The sequence below is a fragment of the Stenella coeruleoalba genome (assembly GCF_951394435.1).
Source record: "Stenella coeruleoalba genome assembly, chromosome: X".
NCBI lineage: Eukaryota > Metazoa > Chordata > Mammalia > Artiodactyla > Delphinidae > Stenella > Stenella coeruleoalba.
This window is the reverse complement of record NC_137152.1, coordinates 22,412,666-22,433,270: the sequence shown is the minus strand read 5'-3', so window position 1 is coordinate 22,433,270 and position 20,605 is coordinate 22,412,666. Positions and strand designations below refer to the sequence as shown.

At 36.8% G+C, this 20,605-nt stretch overlaps 1 protein-coding gene across 6 annotated transcripts in view; it reads right to left on the bottom strand.

Moving 5' to 3' along the window:
- IL1RAPL1 (interleukin 1 receptor accessory protein like 1) overlaps nt 1-20,605 on the bottom strand; it is a 1,345,156-nt gene that overhangs the window by 558,140 nt on the left and 766,411 nt on the right. For all 6 annotated transcript variants that reach the window (XM_079910445.1, XM_079910444.1, XM_079910446.1 and 3 more), the window contains 2 exons: nt 13,026-13,212; nt 10,345-10,498 (listed from right to left, as the gene is read on the bottom strand). In XM_079910445.1, coding sequence (XP_079766571.1) covers nt 10,345-10,498; nt 13,026-13,212 — 341 coding nt within the window. The remainder of the gene's footprint in view (nt 1-10,344; nt 10,499-13,025; nt 13,213-20,605) is intronic.

Below are 20,605 nucleotides of genomic sequence, written 5' to 3'. Positions count from 1 at the left end.
ATTCAGGCAGAAGGAAAATATATATGTCAGAAATGTGAATCAACATAAAGAAGATAAGTGTCAGAGAAGGAGTAAATGAGGGTAAAGTAAAATATTTTATTTACCTTATTAAAAATTGATCTAAAAGATAACTATTTATCTAAAGTAATAATAAGAATTTATTGGATGACTCTGTGCTCCCACTGCAGGGGGCACAGGTTCCATCCCTGGTCGGGGAACTAAGATCCCGCAAACCACTGTGGCACGGCCAAAAATAAATAAATAAATTTTTTAAAGTAAAAAAAGAAATAAAAAGAATTTATTGGACGTTATAACATACAGATAAGTGAAATGAATGACAGCAATGTTATAAGGGATGAGAGGGAAGAACTGAGAATACTTTGTAATAAGGTACCTGCGCTACACACAAAGTAGCATAGTGTTTTACGAAGGTGGGCTGAGATTGGTGTTTAAAAAAAGTATTGAAATATCCACAGCAACCACTAAATTTTTTTTTAAAAGAAGTAAAACTGATAATAAGAAAGGAGAGACAAAGTAGAACCATATAAATTGTTCAATTAAAACCAGAGAAAGCAGAAGAGAGAGGGAAAACAAAGAATAAGTTCAATGAACTGAAAACACTGACAAACTTATTAATCCAACAATTTCAATAATCATTTTATTTTTTTTAACTTTTTGTTTTTGGCCACTGACAAATACATTAGTCCAACAATTTCAAAAATCACTTTATTTTTTTTAACTTTTTTTTTTTTTTGGCCACGTCATGTGGCTTGTGGGATTCCCTGACCAGGGATTGAACCTAGGCCCCCAGCAGCGGAAGCATGGAGTCCTAACCACTGGACTGCCAGGGAATTCCCTCAATAATCACTTTAAATGTAAGTGGTCTAACTACATCAGTTAAAACATAGAGAAAGTCAAAGTGGATGAAAAAAATTAAGATCGAACCATGTTGTCTGCAAGGAACCCATTTTAAAAATAAAGAACCAGATAGGTTAAAAGTGAAGGGATGAAGAAAGATATACCACGCTAACACTAATCAAAAGAAAGCTAGGTATATTAATTTCAGACAATGCTGACTTCAGAACAAGGAAAATATGAATAAAGAGGGATATTACCTAATGACAAAGAGATCAATTCTCCAAGAAGACATAATAACCCTAAACACATGCACACCTAACAACAGAGCATCAAAATTGTGAGGCAAAAACTTAGAGAATTGAAAGGATAAACAGAAACATCCACTACTATTTTTGGAAATTTTAACACTCTACTTTCAGTAATTGAAATATCAAGCAAGCAGAAAATCAGTAAGGATACAGTTGATTTGAAAAACACTGTAAGTAAACTTGATTTAATTGACATTTATAGAATTCACCATCTGACAACAGCAAAATATACATTCCTCTCAAGCTCTCATGGGACATTCACCATGAAAGATCACATTCTGGGTCATAAAACACACTTTAACAATATTTTAAAAATAGAAATCACACAAAGTGTGTGCTCAGATCACTGAAAATAAACTAGAAGTCAATAGGAGAAAAATAGCTGGGAAAATCACCACATGTCTAGAATTAACACATTTCTAAATAACACATGGGTCAAAGAATACTTCACAAGAGAAATTTAAAAATATTTTGAACTATATGAAAATGTAACATAAAACTTGTGGGATGCAGCAAAAGTAGTGTTTAGAAGAAATTTATAGAATTAAGTCTACGTTTCAGGGAAAAAGAAAACTCTAAAATAAAACTCTAAACCTCTGCTCTGTGAAAATCATTGCTAAGGAAAATCAAAAGAAAAGTTATAGTCACATGATGAGCTTCAGATTAGACACGGCCCTAAAGTTGTCTTGTGCTGACCTTAAATTCTTATTTCAGAAGAGAATCTTGGTTTAGGTAATTCATTTTTTAAAAGATCATGTGCAAAAACACTACGTTTTAAAAATAACTCACAGAATGGCCTTAGTTTTTTATGTCCGCTGGTATGTTTGTGAGTTGTGTTCTCTGTACTAGACATCCCAGAATAAAGTGGAGTGAATTCAATAGTTAAAAAAAAAAGAAAGAAAAAAAGAAAAGTTACAGGATGGGAGAAAATATTCGCAAAACATACATCTGATGAGAGGGTTGTATGAAAAGTATACAAAGAATTCTTAAAACTGAGCAATGGAAAAACAAACATCCCATTTAAAAAGGAGGCTATATATTTGAACAGACACAGATCAAAGAAGATATACAAAATGCAAATAGCATATAAAAAGATGTTCAAAATAATTTATAATTAGGGAATTGGCAATTGAAAAACTGAGATACCACTACAAAACTATTGGAATGTTAAAATTCAAACAACAGAATTGGTGGAAGGATAGAGATCACTAAAATTCTTCATTCATTGTTGATGGAAATGCAAAATGGTACAGCTACTTTAGAAGACAGTTTGGCAGCTTCTCACAAAGCTAAATATGATCTTATCATATACTCTAAAAGTTATATTCCTAGGTATTTTTTCAACTAATTTGAAAACTTATATCAACAGAAAGACCTGCACAATCATGTATATAATAGCTTTATGCATAATCTCCAAAAACTGGAAGCACCCAAGATGCACCATTCAAAAGATGAATGGACAAACTATGGTACAGCCACACAGCAGAATATCATTCAGTAATAAAAGGAAATGAGGAGCTATCATGAATGAACCTTAAAGACACTATGCTAAATGAAATAAACCATACACAAAAAGATAAATATTGTATAATTCCACTTATTTGAGGTACCTAGAATGGTCTAATTTATAGATACAGAAATAGAGGGGTGGTTGCCAGGGATTGCTGGGAGAAGGGAATGGGGAGTTACGGTTTAATGGGTACAGAGTTTCGGTTTGGAAAGATGAAAAAGTTCTAGAGGCAGATGGTGGTGAGGTAGATGGTGGTTATCATTGCACACAATGTGAATGCAGTTAATGCCAGTGAAATGTATACCTAAAAATGGCAAAAATGGTAAATTTTTTTAGTTATATTTTACAACAAAAACACAAAAAGCTTCTTTGAGCCCAACATCTAGAAATCTTTTTAACCAGCTGACTTCAGGACTCAGAAACTGGGCTTATATTCTGCTCCAATCGTTAACCTTTGTTCTTCTTGTGTTTCTATAGAAACGTCTCTTAATAAATCCCTGATGGCTTGCACCGTATAGGTTTAACTTTGGGAGCTCATCTGAAAAACTGCCTCCAGATATAAAACAACTCCTTAACTGAACTAACCTATTCTCAGGACTAAGAATGGTTCATTGTGATATGAAGCCATCTACCAACTCAGATTTTAGACTATAAAACTTATTGGGGAAGTTTCAAAGGTGGGAATAAAGGGTAGCAGAATGTGCCACCCAAAAATATGCCTCTTTGATATAAAGATAATTTTGAGCTGGTTATTTTGAGAAACTGCAGACACAGGAGAAGCTCTAAAAATAAACTAAGAGTTACCCTTTTGTAAGGGGAATTTACACTTATAAAAAAATCTTCATTTATGTAAGGGTGTCTCCCTCTCTGTACCAGCAAGAGAAAAACGACTAAATCTCCAGAAACTCTTACCAATGGAGAAGGCATTTAGATTTAGATTTAGACTTACCCTTGCTTACTGTGCTTTTCCTGGTAACCCCCCATAACTGGCCTTTCTCCCCCTCCCCCAACCAAAAAACCTTTCTTTTGTCTTTAGCTGAAGATGACATTTAAGGGAGTGGCTTTGGCCATCTTGGTGAGGTACTAAGTTTCCCTGGGTATCTTCAAGGTACACGTGACATATACATGTTAATAAACTTCTGTTTGTTTTTCTCTTGTTAATTTGTCTTTTATTACAGGGGGTCTTAGCCAAGAACTCTGAAGGGTAGACAGAAAATTATTTTTCCTCCCCTACAAACCTTAATATATGCAAAATTTTGAAGACATTATTTAGGAGGATGGAAGATCTCCGGAGGGAATGCAGAATGTGATAAAACAACCTAACTATCAATATATTACAACCTCACTGAAGGGGATGGGAGGAAAAGGTGCTGACCTAAGTAACTTTGGAAATGGGTGGAGTCTGTAAGACTAAAGTCAAAAGAAACTGTATATAAGCAATATACTCTAGTCTATAAAGTTGTTTCTCATAGGGGTACAGGTCAACAACTTTGATCCCATTGCACACCTATTTGGAAATAAACAATTAAGGGGGCTTCCCTGGTGGTGCAGTGGTTGAGAATCTGCCTGCTAATGCAGGGGACATGGGTTCGAGGCCTGGTCTAGGAGGATCCCACATGCCGTGGAGCAACTAGGCCCGTGAGCCACAACTACTGAACCTGCACGTCTGGAGCGTGTGCTCCGCAACAAGAGAGGCCGCGATAGTGAGAGGCCCGCGCACCGCGATGAAGAGTGGCCCCCGCTTGCCACAACTAGAGAAAGCCCTCACACAGAAACAAAGACCCAACACAGCAAAAATAAATACATAAATTAACAAAAAAAAAACAATTAAGGAAATAGATGGCAGATGGTGGTAACCAGGTTTCTCACTATTGGACAGAAGGTTACACATAAGCCAAAGGAAGAGGCCAGAATGATCCCTATGGTAATGGATTAGAGTTAGAGACATAAGTATGAACTCATGTTTAGTTCAATATAGATATGAATGGTTACATACAGAAATATTTCTAGATATGTGTATATACCTGGGTTAGTATACTCATATTTCCTTGCTCTGTCAACTGACAGGTCTTAGAAGCAACTATACTTGATTAGCAAGGAGTACTCCCAATGCCCAGATCTTAGTTTCTAGCACCATTCTCCAACAAAAGGAAAAGGGACTCTTCGGAAGAAATAGCTGACTGCAGGGCTAGGGCAGGAAATACATAAGATGATCCTGGAGCACCTTGTAGGGTCTGAAAATAAATAAATACTCAAACACACACACACACACACACACACAAACTAAAAACGCTCCAAAGGGCCAAAGTTGGAACAATCTGAACAACAAAATAAATAAGGTGATGGTGTATACAAACCAAAGTATAAAAGAAATATTCATGAGTCCATACCATACTGATATAGACAATGATTGAATAAGTAGATAAATGTAGGAAAATAGATATATGTCCCATGTAGAAGAATTCCAAATAATTTAAGCATATACTCTGACTTCAAAGAGGTAGGGGCATGACTCCTCACTCCTTAAGTGTGGACTACAGATAATGACTTCCTTCCAAAGAGCAGAGTAGGGAAAGCTGTAAAAAAGAGTAAGTTTACAGTGGCAAAATCTGACCAAGAAGTGACTAATACTACCAAGTGATGAATGTCAACATCAACAGTGACGCCATGTTGATAGTACGATATGTTGTGATTTTTACCTCTATGGTCTTCCAGGAATATATAACTCAAGTCTAATCATAAGAAAAACATCAAACAAATCACAGTTGAAGGACATTCTACAAAATAAGCACTTGTTAAAATTGTCAAAATTATCAAAAACAAAGGAAGTCAGTAACAGTAACAGCTAAAAGGAGCCTAAGGAAACAAAACAATTCAGTGTTATGTGCTATCCTAAATGGGATCCTGGAACAGAAAAAGGACATTAGGTAAAAATTAAGGAAATCTGAATAAAATATGGACTTTAGTTAATAATAATATAGCAACATTAGTTAATTGTAACAAGTGTACCATACTAATGTTAGATGTTAATAATAGGGGAAACTGGGTGTGGGGAATACGGGATCTCTCCCTATTATCCTTTTTATTTTTTCTGTAAATGTAAAACTATTCTCAACTAAAATGTTTATAAAAAAAGAGACATTGCCCTTAACTCTGAAAAATTCATGTTCTTGTGAAAAACCAGGAGTGGCAACAAATAGTTATAATGCAGTGTGGTAGAGGTAAACATTTTAGCTGTGCCTCGAAGAAAGAGTAAGAGTCAGCTCTGTGACAACGTGGAAGAAGAAACATTCCAGAGGCAGCACACAAGGAGTAAGGATTAAGAGGGAGGATATTTGGAGAAAAACAGTAAAACAGTGTGGCTGAGGCGTAGAGAAGAGGGTAGAGGCTACAAACGATGCTGAAACATCTTATGTTTATTTTTTTTAAATGTTTAAAGTATACCAAAAGTGTCAAGCACATTTATTGTTTCTTTCACTGTGGCTTCCCTGGTGGTGCAGTTATTAAGAATCTGCCTGTCAATGCAGGGGACATGGGTTTGAGCCCTGGTCCAGGAAGATCCCACATGCCGCAGAGCAACTAAGCCCGTGTGCTACAACTACTGAGCCTGTGCTCTAGAGCCTGCGAGCCACAACTACTGAACATATGTGCCACAACTACGGAAGCCCACGTGCCTCGAGCCCGTGCTCCGCAACAAGAGAAGCCACCACAATGAGAAGCCCACGCACGACAAAGAAGAGTAGCCCCCGCTTGCCACAACTAGAGAAAGCCCGCGCACAGCAATGAAGACCCAATGCAGACAAAGAGGTATCACCTCATGCTGGTCAGAATGGCCATTTTCAAAAAATCTAGAAACAATAAATACTGGAAAGGGTGTGGTGAAAACAGAACCCTCCTGCACTGTTGCTGGGAATGTAAATTGACACAACCACTATGGAAAACAGTATGGGGATTCCTTAAAAAACTAAAAATAGAACTACCATATGACCCAGCAATCCCACTACTGGGCATATACTCTGAGAAAACCATAATTCAAAAAGAGACATGTACCCCAATGTTCACTGCAGCACTATTTACAATAGCCAGGACATGGAAACAACCTAAGTGTCCATCAACAGATGAATGGATAAAGAAGATGTGGCACATATATACAATGGAATATTACTCAGCCATAAAAAGAAATGAAATTGAGTTATTTGTAGTGAGGTGGATGGACATAGAGTCTGACATACAGAGTGAAGTAAGTCAGAAAGAGAAAAACAAATACCGTATGCTAACACATATATATGGAATCTAAAAAAAAATGGTACTGATGAACCTAGTTGCAGGGCAGGAATAAAGATGTAGACATAGAGAATGGACTTGAGGACACGAGGTGGGAAGGGGAAGCTGGGGCAAAGTGAGAGTAGCATCGACATATATACACTACCGAATATAAAACAGTTGGCTGGTGGGAAGCAGCAGCATAGCACAGGGTAATCAGCTCAGTGCTTTGTGATGACCTAGAGAGGTAGGATAGGGAGAATGGGAGGGAGGCTCAAGAGGGAGGGAATATGGGGACATATGTATGCATATGGCTGATTCACTTTGTTGTACAACAGAAACTAACACACTATTGTGAAGCAATTATACTCCAATAAAGATCTATTAAAAAAATGTTTAAAGTATACCAAAAGTGTCAATCAGGTTTATTGTTTCTTTCACTGTGATCTGTCTTCCTGAACCACTACTTCAGTTAGTAGACACATACACTTTTTTTTTTTGCGGTATGTGGGCCTCTCACTGTTGTGGCCTCTCCCGTTGCGGAGCACAGGCTCCGGACGTGCAGGCTCAGCGGCCATGGCTCACGGACCCAGCCACTCCGCGGCATGTGGGATCTTCCCGGACTGGGGCACGAACCCACGTCCCCTGCATCGGCAGGCGGACTCTCAACCACTGTGCCACCAGGGAAGCCCGACACATATACTTTTAATAAACCAAAGATCTCCCATAAAAGCTTACAATATGGCCTGTAAGATGCCACTTTATTTATCCAGAAATTTTCTTTTCTCTTCATGTATTGGACTCTCTTTTGTTTTATTTTAAAGAAACATTGTAACACACTTCAAAATATATATTATCAGCTAAGGCAGATCCACTAAAACTAAATGATATCATGCTTTGCATAAGATTTACATTAAGTATAACATGACCATGATATGCAGAAAAACAAGATACAAAGCAGGGATCAATTATTGCTCAGAGAAAATGCCCACCTTCGTTGCTTTACTGAGAGTTTAACTTGGGTTCTAAGAATTGCTCTTTGGCCATAGCCAAAGTAAATGAGCTATAGTGTAACACTATTTAAAGCAATGTTATGCATAAATATATCTTGCCAACAGACTTCTTGTTAAAACCTAAAATGCATTTTAATACATATTATTTTTAACTATGGGACATGCAGCTCTATGATTCAACCAAAATTTCATATATAATGAAATTTTGCTTTATACTTTATTTCCCCAAATCAATGTCACAGGTAGAGCTATTTAAATTAGAGGTATTCATAATATTCAACTGAATGTAAACTTTCATTAACTTCCTTTTGGATATCAAGAAATAATTATTCCTCCTTTTTGCATAAAGAAAAGGAGATATTTTTTGGAGAAAATGAATGTACAAAAATATAATAGCCCTGGGTAGCATATACGAGAAAACAATTCTATTACTGATTGTACAAAATAGCCTCACTTACATGATTTTACCATTTGGGACCCAGTTTCCAGTCTCTAGGAGACTGTTTTCCAATCACCTCTTCTAGACAGTGTTTTAGTAACCTAGCGTTTCTAGAAAGGGGAAAGATGTGCTTACCAAGAATTAGCTCTACACTCCAAAGAATAAAGACTAGAAGTTCATTCTATTTTCTTTACAGAATAGATATTTTTTCATTATTTTCAGTATGTTTTAATTCCTTTGTCTCAGTACCTACTCCTTGAAAAGCTACTTCAGTATAGATTAAGAGCAAAAAAGAAATAATAAAATATTCAACATTTATTGTAAAGAAAACCCAAGTACAGATAGTTATGTTTTTCACTGTTCCATTAAACAGGGAGGTAAAGTGATAAAAGTGTTAATTTTCTATACGAAGACCTATTATACACAACAAAGCTGAAAACAAAACTAGTGCAAATCATACATGTGTACATCATAGGTACATAATACATGATTAAATGTGTGTTTACTATTCAAGTGTACCATGTATTGCTATTGTCAGTTACTTACTGGGTCTAATATCTATCAAAGGCATTACCAAAGAGCATCTTACTTATTTAACTAAATTTCCTTTCAAGCTGAATAATTACTATCCATCAAATGAATTTCATGAAATCAGATTTTGTTTTTAAGTCAAACTATATCATATCATAATTTCAAGATTTCAAGGTGATTATTGTAAGATGAAGGTGACTACCACAAAACAATTTTCATATACGGGAAAACTATTTTAAGTGAATCAATGAACAAATGGAAATCTCTTTAAAGTATCTGATATCCTTTTCTTACTTTTATATATATGTTTCATAAAAATGATTGTACAGGGACTTCCCTGGTGGTCCAGAGGTTAAGACTGCACACTTCCACTGCAGGGGATGCGGGTTCGATCCCTGGTCAGGGAATTAAGATCCTGCTTGCCATGCAGTAGGACAAAAATTAAAAAAAAAAAAAGAAAAAAAGATTGTACAAAGAATGTCACCAAGAAGAATCTCTCTTAATAAGATGAGAATAATGCCTTCAACTGCCTAAAGTATTGGTCTTGATTCCCCCCCTTTTTTGTGTTGGAACCACTTTGAGAGAAGTATTCAATAACATAAAACAGGGAACGAATACAATATTTAACATGACATCATTTAACATGACAAAACGATGCATATTTGGATATAATTCTATGTTTTGCAAGTTGATTTCATATGTATTAGCTTGCCTCATTCAATTCTTGCAAAAATGCTATGAAATAAACAAGGCAAACTTTACCATCACCATTTTATACACGAGGAAAGTGATATTTTGAAGGTTGTGGTGATTAAAATATAGTCATGTGACTAGTGAGCTGTAGATTCGTGATTTCAGACAGTGTTCTGAACCTTGTTCTCATGCCCTTCTACCTTAGCAACCAGGTATGGGAATGAGTCCATGCAATGCATCTCACATAATTATTCAATTATTGTATCTGAAATTTTGTTATATTCAAGTTCATGAGAACACGTATATCAGGTTCATAGAGTGATAAATGAAAAGAAAAGTAATTCTTCTAATTTGGAGCAAGACAGGAAGACAGAGGTAGATTTCATATATTCCATTTCAACATTCTAGGAAGTGTTTCCAAAAATTATACCGCTACAAAATATAAGCATAATTTTCTGAAACTGTAAACTCATTATTTCAAGAACTTTCAAAAGCTAACATTTCTATAATCCCCTAAGCCTATTTTCTTTAACCTTTCATATGCATTTCAGGGCAACATGATTTGAAAGCAAGGAGGAATAAATTTCACTTATAGGAATCCACTTAGCATTTGGTTAAGCACTTCCTTCATTGCAAAGATTTGAAAAAAAATCAATATGCAGCACAAAAAATGAAACTTAAAATGTTAGTTTCATTACTTGCAAATGAAATATTGAAGACTGTGCTTACCTGTAACAGTTAGTTCAGTAGTTCTTCTCACAACAAAGCCTCCATATTTTAATTCACACGTATAATTTCCAATGTCGTCTTCTCTGACTTCTCTTATAAGCAGGGTATCTCTTTTGAATACAATACTTGGCCTCCATGTTTTTGTCCTACATTCCTACGTGAAGAAGACAAAATTTTTATAGTACATATAGTAACTTAAAGTATTTAAAATAACTAAACTAAAAGCTTCTAAAGTTAGATTTTAAAAGAGCTAGAGTTGTGAATTAATGCTACAGATTTTCAAAACTTCTCCACATCTCTGGGAAATCAGGCACCTCAATTTGAAAAAAGCACTTTTAGCAAGAGTCACTTTATTAACGTCTAACTTTAGTGTCTCTAAATCATATATGTATTGATTATTAGATATAAGAAAATGACATTTATTAAGATTACTCCAGACATCATTTTTAGAAGCAAATAGTCTGCATTTGATGATTATGAAATTAACTACTTTGATACTGATAATATAAAATATAAAATGAATTTTTTAGTGGAAAGCAGAAAAACTAATTCTATAGAGAAAAATGCTTTAGTTCAGTATTTTAAATCTTTTAAGGCTGCATTTAGAAATAATTCAATCTTTTCATAGCATATATATTCTACAGTCCCTGGAAGAAAGGGCCATTATTTATATGCAAGGTCTTTATAGTCTCACAGTCTACCAAATTATGGTCTCTGCTTTAAGCTTTGGATTATAATGATGTTGGCTCAGGAGATTTCTGTTTTTGCCAAACAGAAGTCCATTTTCTCTAGCCATATTCGAAATCAGTGGAATGAGGATAAAATAACTTTAAACCTTTTAACACTAGTCAGAGGTAATATTATTTTGTTAAAAATTTATTGCCAGATCAAATTTATGCAGACCATTATTTTGATTATGTGTCTCAATGCCTGTGTATAATTGGAGGACAATTATCTGGTTATTTCAGTCCAAAATATACACTTAATATCCTCATATTAGTTGCATAAACTGTCATAGTTGCATAAATTATACACTAAATGTATGCAATACATATTACCTTGACTATGGAAAAATAATCTGAATTGTTACAAAACTTCTAAATTCCACATATACTGCATCTCCACCCATCACTTCACTAATGATGGTCTTTATAGCGTAAGGTCACAATGACTGGGGAGATGGTGGAAGCATGACTAAAGGACCAATATGAGGCCAGCCATTTAAAAAACTGAGTGTGTGACTCTGTGTGTGTGTGTGTGTGTGTGTGTGTGGCCTCTAATGTTTCAGCAAATTTTGAGATACTATTTGCAAAAAGTGAGAAAAAGTGCATGACTCTTAAGATCAACTTATTGGCAAACAACAAGGAAATTGCATATTTAGAAGCTGAATGTACACATATGAGTATTAGAAAAATATCTGTACTTGAAGATCTTGTGTCAAACGCCCCTAATACCTCTCCCCTTTGAGGAAATCATCAGGGCTTGCTTAGAATCCTCCTGTGGAGGCAAACTACAGAAAATCAGGGTGAGAAATATATAATTAAAAAACTTTAAAAGTAAATAAAGCTCACATGTACAGGAACAGAAATAGTGGGGCTAATATTTAAGGGCTATTTAATACTGTCTAATACAGAAATCCGAGGGAAAAGTAGAAAAATATTTCAACAGTTCCCCTGATGTTCTGAATACTCCATTGCTTACTGTCAAGAATCAAAAGAAAGTCATTCAAAGAAGGGCATTACTAATTTTGGAAAAATCCTTTAAAAATTGTTAAAGATGTACTTCCTGTTTCATTTCTAACAAGTTTTGAATTCGTTATCAGTCCTGAGGGCTCATATTCTGTACACTGACATTTGTGAATCTAGTTACTAAAAGATCCAGCTTCCTAAATTCCTATTTCCAGTTAGTTGGACAAAGCAAAAGTTTACACTAGGTATCTTTAAATCATGGAAAACATATTCCAGACAAATGTTCATAACATCTATATTGTATTTTCTTGGGTATGTTCAATAACAAAAGCATCTTTTAGATATAAATAAGTTGAAGAACATGTTCAAATCTTGAAATTCAGTCAAAGTCAATGATGTGACAGGAAGAACAGCGTCTGATTATTCTGCTTAAGCCTGAAGTTGCTTCTGGTTTTTGAAAAGAAGTTAATCTAACACTATTTTTATAATCGTATACATTTTCATCGGATTTTTAAAAACATGTATGCTTTTATACAAAAGGGATTAGGATATGCACAAAGATACTTCTATTAAACAGAATATTTCAATAAAACTAGTACACCATTTTATCACAGAAGCAAGTCAATCCTTTTTCTCCTTGTTTGGGGACATTTTGGACTGCTTATATGAAGAGTTTGAAATGAATGCTTAATGCATTTTAGTTCCTGAAATTATCAACGCAGATTATAATAGACTTGATAGGATTATCAGCATAAACTAGATATAAACATTAACATAGTAGCTTATTACAATGTACTAAAAATACAAATACTGACTTGGATTATCAAAGCCCCTGGTTTAAAAACTTATAATGACCAGCACAACTTGCTGCAGTGTCTTAGGAAGGCAGAACTGAACTATATAACACCCATTTAAATGTTTTTATCCAACTTGCCCTAGAATAAGGTACACATTAATCTATTTATAAGTGATAAAATCATTCATAGTCCATACCTTATACCATAGGATTTCAGGTTCTCTGGATGGTAGTAAAAAATCTTCTATGTCACGGCACGAAATTTCCTTGCTTTTGCTAAGTTCAGCTTTATCAAAGTACTTCATCTTGGAATTGTAGCACAGTCCAGTGTCATTTTCACCCACTGTCAGTGAGATGGATACTTTCATACAGTAAGTGGAGTTTCTGTAATGAAGCAGAATAAATATGGTGGCCTGGTGTGAACAAAAAGCAACTGTTGTCAAGGCAGTGTATTTACTTCACTCAAAAAGGGAGAGAGGAAGAGAGGGATAAAAACTCTACTGATAATTAATGTATGGTATCATGGCTTATTCCACAGGGCTCTATCTTGTCAGCCAGCTAAACAATGCTTGGTTCTGTTAAACCATTTGTATATTTTTCATATGCTAGAAAAAAATTTTATATTATATAAAAGTTTGGTTTGAAAAACTGTTTAATAGACATTTTTATTTAGATTTTATCTAGGAAAATAAAATAAAGGAAGATTTAGGTCAAGAAACAAGTCAAGCCTGGTCATAATATGCTAAAATTGGTAAATTCATACTCAGCCGTAAAAAAGAATGAAATAATGCCATTTGCAGCGACACGGATGGACCTAGAGATTGTCATACTGAGTGAAGTGAGTCACACAGAGAAAGACAAATATCATATGATATCACATATGCAGAATCTAAAAAAAAAATGGCACAAATGAACTTATTTACAAAACAGAAATAGAGAAAGTCTGGTCGCAGTCAGCTGTGTCTGCGCCGGACCTGAGCTGGGATCTAATACAAAAGAAGCCATCTATGGACTATTGGAGAGGGCTGTGCCTCACCAAAAGATAAAGAAACAGAAGGCTGGAGAGTCTCCACTGCTAGTTTAATGACCCAAGAAAGCAGAATTTTGAGCTGGAAGTTTTCCTAATAGGAACCACCCTTGGGGAGACCCTTAAGATGGCGAAGGAGTAAGAGGCAGAGATCACCTTCCTCCCCACAAATACATCAGAATTACATCTACATGTAGAACAACTCCTAAAGAACAACTACTGAACGCTGGAAGCAAACCTCAGACCTCCCAAAAGGCAAGAAACTCCCCACGTACCTGGGTAGGGCAAAAGAAAAAAGAGACAAAAGAATAGGGATGGGACCTGCACCAGTGGGAGGGAGCCGTGAAGGAGGAAACGTTTCCACACACTAAAAGCCCCTTCGCAGGCAGACACTGTGGGTGGTGGAGGGGGGAAGCTTCGGAGCCACGGAGGAGAGCGCAGCCACAGGGGTGCGGAGGGCAAAGCGGAGAGATTCCCGCACAGAGGATCAGTGCCGACCAGCACTCACCAGCCCGAGGGGTTTGTCTGCTCACCCGCGGGAGCGGGCGGGGGCTGGGAGCTGAGGCTCGGGCTTCGGAGGGTCGGATCCCAGGGAGAGGACTGGGGTTGGCTGCGTGCACACAGCCTGAAGGGGTTAGTGTGCCACAGCTAGCCGGGACAGAGTCCGGCAAAAAGTCTGGAGCTGCTGAAGACACAAGAGACTTTTTCTTCCCTCTTTGTTTCCTGGTGCGCGAGGAGAGGGGATTCAGATTCAGAGCGCCACTTAAAGGAGCTCCAGAGACAGGTGCGAGCCGTGGCTATCAGCGAGGATCCCAGAGACGGGCATGAGACGCTAAGGCTGCTGCTGCTGCCACCAAGAAGCCTGTGTGCAACCACAGCTCACTTTCCACACCTCCCATCCCGGGAGCCTGTGCAGCCCGCTGCTGCCAGAGTCCCACCTAAGGCTGTTGCAAAGTCACTCATGCTGGCCTCTGCCGCCACAGGCTCGCCCTGCATTCTGTACCTGCACCTCGTGCTCCGCCCCCAGCCTGAGTGAGCCAGAGCTCCCTAATCAGCTGCTCCTTTAACCCCGTCCTGTCTGGACGGGAACACACGCCCTCAGGCGACCTACACGCAGAGGCGGGGCTAAATCCAAAACTGAACCACAGAAACTGTGCGAACAAAGAAGAGAAAGGGAAATCTCTCCCAGCAGCCTCAGGAGCAGCGGATTAAATCTCCACAATCAACTTGATGTACCCTGCATCTGTGGAATACCTGAATAGACAACGAATCATCCCAAATTGAGGCAGTGGACTTTGGGAGCAACTGTAGACTTGGGGTTTGCTTTCTGCATCTAATTTGTTTCTGGGTTTATGTTTATCTTCGTTTAGTATTTAGAGTTTATTATCATTGGCAGATTTGTTTATTGATTTGGCTGCTCTCTTCCTTTATTTTTATATATAGATATATATACTTACTTCCTTTTTCTCTTGTTGTGAGTGCATATGTGTATGCTTCTTTGTGTGATTTTGTCTGTATAGCTTTGCTTTTACCATTTGTCCTAGGGTTCTGTCTGTCCATACTTTTTTTTCTTTTTTTAATTACTTTTTAATTTTTTTATTTTAAATATATATTTTTTAATTTTTTATTTTAATAACTTTATTTTATTTTACTTTTTTCTTTCGTTCCTTTTTTTCTCCCTTTTCTTCTGAGCCATGTGCCTGACAGGGTCTTGGTGCTCCAGCTGGGTGTCAGGCCTGTGCCTCTGAGGTGGGAGAGTTGAGTTCAGGACATTGGTCCACCAGAGACGTCCTGGCTCCACATAATATCAAACAGCAAAAGCTCTCCCAGAGATCTCCATCTCAACACTAAGAACCAGCTCCACTGAACGAAGAGCAAGCTACAGTGTTGGACGTCCTATGCCAAACAACTAGCAAAACAGGAACACAACCCCACCCATTAGCACAGATGCTGCCTAAAATCATAATAAGGTCACAGACACCCCAAAAAACACCACCAGACGCAATCCTACCCACCAGAAAGACAAGATCCAGCCTCATCCTCCAAAACACAGTCACTACTCCTCTTTACCAGGAAGCCTACACAACCCACTGAACCAACCTTAGGCACTGGGGGCAGACATCAAAAAAAACCGTGAACTACGAACCTGCAGCCTGTGAAAAGGAGACCCCAAACACAGTAAGTAAAACAAAATGAGAAGACAGAGAAACCCACAGCAGATGAAGGAGCAAGGTAAAAACCGACCAGACTAAACAAATGAAGAGGAAATAGGCAGTCTACCCAAAAAAGAATTCAGAGTAATGACAGTAAATATTACCAAACTCTCGGAAATAGAATGGAGAAAATACAAGAAATGTTTAACAAGGACCTACAAGAACTAAAGACCAAACAATGATGAACAAGACAATAAATGAAATTTAAAATTCTGTAAAAGGACTGAATAGGACAGTAACTGAGGCAAAAGAATGGGTAAGTGACCTGGAAGATAAAATAGTGGAAATAACTACTGCAGAGCAGAATGTAGAAATAAGAATGAAAAGAATCGAGGACAGTCTCAGAGACTTCTGGGACAAAATTAAATATACCAACATTTCAATTATAGGGGTCCCAGAAGAAGAAGAGAAAAAGAAAGGGACTGAGAAAATATTTGAAGAGATTATAATTGAAAACTTCCCTAATATGGTAAAGGAAATAGTCAATCAAGCCCACTGGGAAGCACAGAGAGTCCCGTACAGGATAAATCCAAGGAGAAACATGCCAAGACACATATTAATCACACTATCAAAAATTAAATACAAAGAAAAAGTATTAAAAGCAGCAAGGGAAAAGCAACAAATAACATATAAGGGAATCCCCATAAAGTTAACAGCTGATCTTTCAGCAGAAACTCTGCAAGCCAGAAAAGAGTGTCAGGACATGTTTAAGTGATGAAAGGGAAAAACCTACAAACAAGATTACTCTACCCAGCAAAGATCTCATTCAGATTCAATGAAAAAATTAAAACCTTTACAGACAAGCAAAAGCTAAGAGAATTCAGCACCACCAAACCAGCTTTACAACAAATGCTAAAGGAACTTCTCTAGGCAGGAAACACAAGAGAAGGAAAAGACCTACAATAACAAACCCAAAACAATTAAGAAAATGGTAATAGGAACATACATATCAATAATAACTTAAATGTAAATGGATTAAATGCTTCAACCAAAAGACAGAGACTGGCTGAATGGATACAAAAACAAGACCCATATATATGCTGTCTACAAGAGACCCACTTCAGACCTAGGGACACATACAGACTGAAAGTGAGGGGATCGAAAAAGATATTCCATGCAAATGGAAATTAAAAGAAAGCTGGGGTAGCAATTCTCATATCAGACAAAATAGACTTTAAAACAAAGACTATTAGAAGAGACAAAGAAGGACACTACATAATGATGGGTGGATCAATCCAAGAAGAAGATACAACAATTGTAAATATTTATGCACCCAACATAGGAGCACTTCAATACATAAGGCAAATACTAACACCCATAAAAGGGGAAATTGACACTAACACAATCACAGTAGGGGACTTGAACAGCCCATTTTCACCAACGGACTGATCATCCAAAATGAAAATAAATAAGGAAACACAAGCTTTAAATAATACATTAAACAAGATGGACTTAATTGATATGTATAGAATATTCCATCCAAAAACAACAGAATACACTTTCTTCTCAAGTGCTCATGGAAAATTCTCCAGGATCGATCATATCTTGGGTCACAAATCAAGCCTTGGTAAATTTAAGAAAACTGATATGGTATCAAGTGTCTTTTCCGACCACAACGCTATGAGACTAGATATCAATTACAGGAAAAAACCTGTAAGAAATACAAACACATGGAGGCTAAACAACACACTACTAAATAACCAAGAGATCACTGAAGAAATCAAAAATACCTAGAAACAAATGACAATGAAAATACAATGACCCAAAACTTGTGGGATACAGCAAAAGCAGTTCTAAGAGGGAAGTTTATAGCAATACAATCCTACCTCAAGGAACAAGAAACATCTCAAATAAACAACCTAATCTTACACCTAAAGCAATTAGAGAAAGAAGAACAAAAAACCCCAAAGCTAGCAGGAGGAAAGAAATCATAAAGATCAGATCAGAAATAAATGAAAAAGAAATGAAGGAAACAGTAGCAAAGATCAATAAAACTAAAAGCTGGTTCTTTGAGAAGATAAACAAAATTGATAAACCATTAGCCAGGCTCATCAACAAAAAAAGAGAGAAGACTCAAATCAATAGAAGTAGAAAAGAAAAAGGAGAAGAAACAACTGACACTGTAGAAATATAAAGGATCATGAGAGATTACTACAAGCAACTAAATGCCAGTTAAATGGACAGCCTGGAAGAAATGGACAAATTCTTAGAAAAGCACAACCTTCTGAGACTGAACCAGGAAGAAATAGAAAATATAAACAGACCAATCACAAGCACTGAAATTGAGACTGTGATTAAAAATCTTCCAACAAAAGCCCAGGACCAGATGGCTTCACAGGCGAATTCTATCAAACATTTAGAGAAGAGCTAACACCTATCCTTCTCAAACTCTTCCAAAATATGACAGCGGGAGGATCACTCCCAAACTCATTCTACGAGGCCACCATCACCCTGATACCAAAACCAGACAAAGATGTCACAAAGAAAGATAACTACAGGCCAATATCACTGGCGAACATAGATTCAAAAATCCTCAACAAAACACTAGCAGACAGAATCCAACAGCACATTAAAAGGATCATACACCATGATCAAGAGAGGTTTATCCCAGGAATGCAAGGATTCTTCAATATATGCAAATCAATCAATGTGACATATGTACCATATTAACAAATTAAAGGATAAAAACCACATGATCTCAATAGATGCAGAAAAAACTTTTGACAAAATTCAACACCCATTTATGATAAAAACCCTCCAGAAAGTAGGCATAGAGGGAACTTTCGTCAACATAATAAAGGCCATATATGACAAACCCACAGCCAACATTGTTCTCAATGGTAAAAAACTGAAACCATTTCCTCTAAGGTGAGGGACAAGACAAGGTTGCCCACACTCACCACTATTATTCAACATAGTTTTGGAAGTTTTAGCCACAGCAATCAGAGAAGAAAAAGAAATAAAAGGAATCCAAATCGAAAAAGAAGAAGTAAAGCTGTCACTGTTTGCAGATGACATGATACTATACATAGAGAATCCCAAAGATGCTACCAGAAAACTACTAGAGCTAATCAATGAATTTGGTAAAGTAGCAGGATACAAAATTAACGCACAGAAATCTCTTGCATTCCTATACACTAATCATGAACAATCTGAAAGAGAAATTAAGGAAACACTCCCATTTACCATTGCAACAAAAAGAATAAAATACATAGGAATAAACCTACCTAAGGAGACAGAAGACACTGATGAAAGAAATTAAAAATAATACAAACAGATGGAGAGATACACCATATTCCTGGATTGAAAGAATCAATAATGTGAAAATGACTCCACTACCCAAAGCAATCTACAGATTCAATGCAATCCCTATCAAACTACCACTGGCATTTTCACAGAACTAGAACAAAAAATTTCACAATTTGTATGGAAACACAAAAGACCCCAAATAGCCAAAGCAATCTTGAGCAAGAAAAACGGAGCTGGAGGAATCAGGCTCCCGGACTTCAGACTACACTATAAAGCTAAAGTAATCAAGATAGTATGGTACTGGCACAAAAACAGAAATATAGATCAATGGAACAGGACAGAAAGCCCAGAGATACACCGATTCACATAAGGTCACCTTATTTTTGATAAAGGAGTCAAGACTACACAATGGAGAAAAGACAGCCTCTTCAATAAGTCGTTCTGGGAAAACGGACAGCTACATGTAAAAGATTGAAATTAGAACACTCCCTAACACCGTACACATAAATAAACTCAAAATGGATTAAAGAGCCAGACACTATAAAAGTCTTACAGGAAAACACAGGCAGAACACTCTATAACATACATCACAGCAAGATCCTTTTTGACCCACCTCCTAGAGAAACGGAAATAAAAACAAAATAAGCAAGTGGGACCTAATGAAAATTAAAGTCTTTTGCACATCAAAGGAAACCATGCACCAGACAAAAAGACAACTCTCAGATTGGGAGAATATATTTGCAAATGAAGCAACTGACAAAGGATTAATCTCCAAAATATACAAGCAGCTCATGCAGCTCAATATGAAGAAAACAAACAACCCAATCAAAAAATCGGCAGAAGATCTAAATAGACATTTCTCCAAAAAGGACATATAAATGGCTAAGAAGCACGTGAAAAGCTGCTGAACATCACTAATTATTAGGGAAATGCAAATCAAAACTACTATGAGGTATCCCCTCACACCGGTCAGAATGGCCATCATCAGAAAATCTACAAACAACAAATGCTGGAGAGGGTGTGGAGAAAAGGGAACCCTCTTGCACTGTTGGTGGGAATGTAAATTGATACAGCCACTATGGAGAACAGTATGGAGGTTCCTTAAAAACTAAGAATAGAACTACCGTATGATCCAGCAATCCCACTACTGGGCATATACCCTGAGAAAACCATAATTCAAAAAGAGTCATGTACCAAAATGTTCATTGCAGCTCTATTTACAATAGCCAGGATATGGAAGCAACCTAAGTGTCCAGCGACAGATGAATGGGTAAAGAAGATGTGGCAC